This window comes from Eimeria acervulina, genomic scaffold, assembly GCF_000499425.1.
Source record: "Eimeria acervulina Houghton genomic scaffold, Eah_scaff38, whole genome shotgun sequence".
In the NCBI taxonomy this organism is placed as follows: domain Eukaryota; phylum Apicomplexa; class Conoidasida; order Eucoccidiorida; family Eimeriidae; genus Eimeria; species Eimeria acervulina.
The window spans coordinates 1455-4015 of record NW_013549847.1 but is presented as its reverse complement, the minus strand read 5'-3'; the positions used below and the strand labels follow the sequence as shown (position 1 = coordinate 4015).

Here is a 2561-nt window from a genome sequence, read left to right as displayed (position 1 = left end):
TAATAATAATAATAATAATAATAATAATAAATAATAATAATAATAATAATAATAATAATAATAAATAGAGGCAACAACAGCAATAATAATAACAATAATAATAAACAACAATAGTAAAGGAAATACTTCTACTACTGAGGCATTAAAAATAATATATATAATATATATCAATATCTATATACCTATATATATATATATATATATTATAAAGTGTTAATGGCTCATTTATAAATAAATAGACTTCGTATTCTTGTTACTCCTCCTTTTATCAAAATTCAACTTCACGGGCTAAACCCTAAACCCTAAACCCTAGACCCTAAACCCTAAACCCTAATGTGAAATGCTTACGTTTACATACACCCGAAGTTTCCTCTGAGCAATGACGGGCTGCACTTCGCATTCGTTAGCGGAGAAACACAAAATGGGATCCGTCGCCTGTACGCAGTACAAACCCTAAACCCTAAACCCTAAACCCTAAACCCTAGACCCTAAACCCTAAACTCCAAAGCCTAAACCCTAAACCCTACACCCTACACCCTATGTCGTAAAAACCGTAAACCCTAAACCATAAACCCTAAACCCCAAACCCTAAAGTCTAAACCCTTAATAAACTCTAAACCCTAGACCTTCTCTTGCATCTTCAGAGACGGTGGCTAAGGAGCCCTTCTCCCTCAAACCCTAAACCCTAAACCCTAAACCCTAAACCCTAAACCCTAAACCCTAAACCCTAAACCCTCTGTTCTTACATCGGGACTGGGGAACAGCATAATCATTCTGTTTTCGATGAGAAGTGCAGACTTTCTGCCCGATGCATCTTCAAACATATTAATAGGGAAGACGTATCTGTTGAGACAAACAAAACACAAAAAAATATCTGTTCATCTTCTTCATTAAACCCCAACGTAATAATTTACTCTATTTTTTTATAGCCGCATTTCTTGTCGCTCTCCGCTGCAGCGCGTTGTACAGACGCCTCTGCATGCTTACTTTAAATATAAATATATATATATATATATTTATATGTACATATATAGATATATAGATATAGGTATAGATTATTGAAATATAGAAATTATAGATATAGATACAGATATATACATATATACATAAAGATATGTGCATATAGATAATATAGATATAGATATATTGATACAGATATATAGATATAGATAAACATATAGATATAGATATAGATATAGATATAGATATAGATATAGATATAGATATATAGACAGATATATGTGCAATACTCGGATATAACTAATATTTGAATTTTGTTTTGTATTGAACTCGAATTCTGCTGCAGTTTGTTTATTTATATTTATACCTAAACATATATAATATTATCTATATATAATATAATATATATAATATTATATATATAATATTATATATTATATGCAGAGTTTGTGTGTTTATAGCGGTGGGGTTGTGCTGCTGACTTTGATAAATTTGCGTAGGCCTGAGACCCCGAGCCTTCGATGTCGTCGCCCTTCAGGAAATTTCCAAAGTGCAGCGCCACATTCCATCTGCATAGATAAACCCTAAACCCTAAACCCTAAACCCTAAACCCTAAACCCTAAACCCTAAACCCTAGTGAAATTAGTGCTGCAGCATTTAGGCTGCTGCTGCTGCTGCTGTTGCTGCTGCAGCTGGAGCTGTCTTGATGTATTTTCTGCTTGAGGGTGTTGCTGTTGAGGGATGAAGAAGCAGCAAATCTAGGCGAGGGTTTAGGGTTTAGGGTTTAGGGTTTAGTTGTGTGTAAGGATATTAAACTCGCCTGTCGAACTCCGCCAAACTCGCGCAATCAAGAGTAATTCTCTCTCTTTTACCTGAGGGGCTCTGTAAACAAAAGCAGCAAAACAAATAAAAATAAAAACGCTGCTTATCTTTATCTTCTCTTTAATCGCTTCTGTCTACCCGCTTATTTATTTATTTATTTATTTAATTTATTTAATTTATTTAATTTATTTAATTAACTAATTATTTATTATGTTTTGTTTGTTGGAATGCCTGCAGCAGCGCCTTCATCTCTGCAGCGGTAATATGAATGATTGCAACAAACAAATAAAATAAAATAAAATAAATAAATAAATAAATAAATAAATAGACAGATAAATAATGAATAAACTCCAGGTAATAAAGAGAAGAAGAGAGAGAGACGAGAAGCAAGAAGTTGAGGATAACAAAGAAAAGCAAATGCATAATAATAAGATAATAGATTATTTAAATAACAAAGAAAAACAAATGCATAATAATAAGATAATAGATTATTTTAATACAATATAATATTCTATAAGAACATACAGTATGAATAATCCTTATCTCTCGCCTTTCTCTGCTCGCTGTTGCGCTACAACGGTTCGCCATTAGAGTTATAACAGGCTTTGCTTGAGGAGCACCGTAGTCTTTATAAAGTTCTAAGCAGCCCTTAGACACTACGCCCATCCTGTATAAGAGAAATATTAATATACAAACAAACAAAGAGATATTAGTTTAATTGTATTAATATGCTGATGCTACGCTATATATGACGAGGGGTTAACAGACAAACAAACCGC

At 32.8% G+C, this 2561-nt stretch overlaps 1 protein-coding gene across 1 annotated transcript in view; it reads right to left on the bottom strand.

The window, feature by feature from the left end:
• Positions 1-330: 330 nt before the first annotated feature.
• Positions 331-2561, bottom strand: part of EAH_00008010 (hypothetical protein) — a gene marked incomplete at both ends in the record, with an annotated part of 3425 nt that continues 1194 nt past the window's right edge. The window contains 4 exons of the mRNA XM_013395702.1: positions 331-435; positions 747-843; positions 1443-1529; positions 1790-1842. Of these exons, the coding sequence (XP_013251156.1) occupies positions 331-435; positions 747-843; positions 1443-1529; positions 1790-1842 (342 nt within the window). The remainder of the gene's footprint in view (positions 436-746; positions 844-1442; positions 1530-1789; positions 1843-2561) is intronic.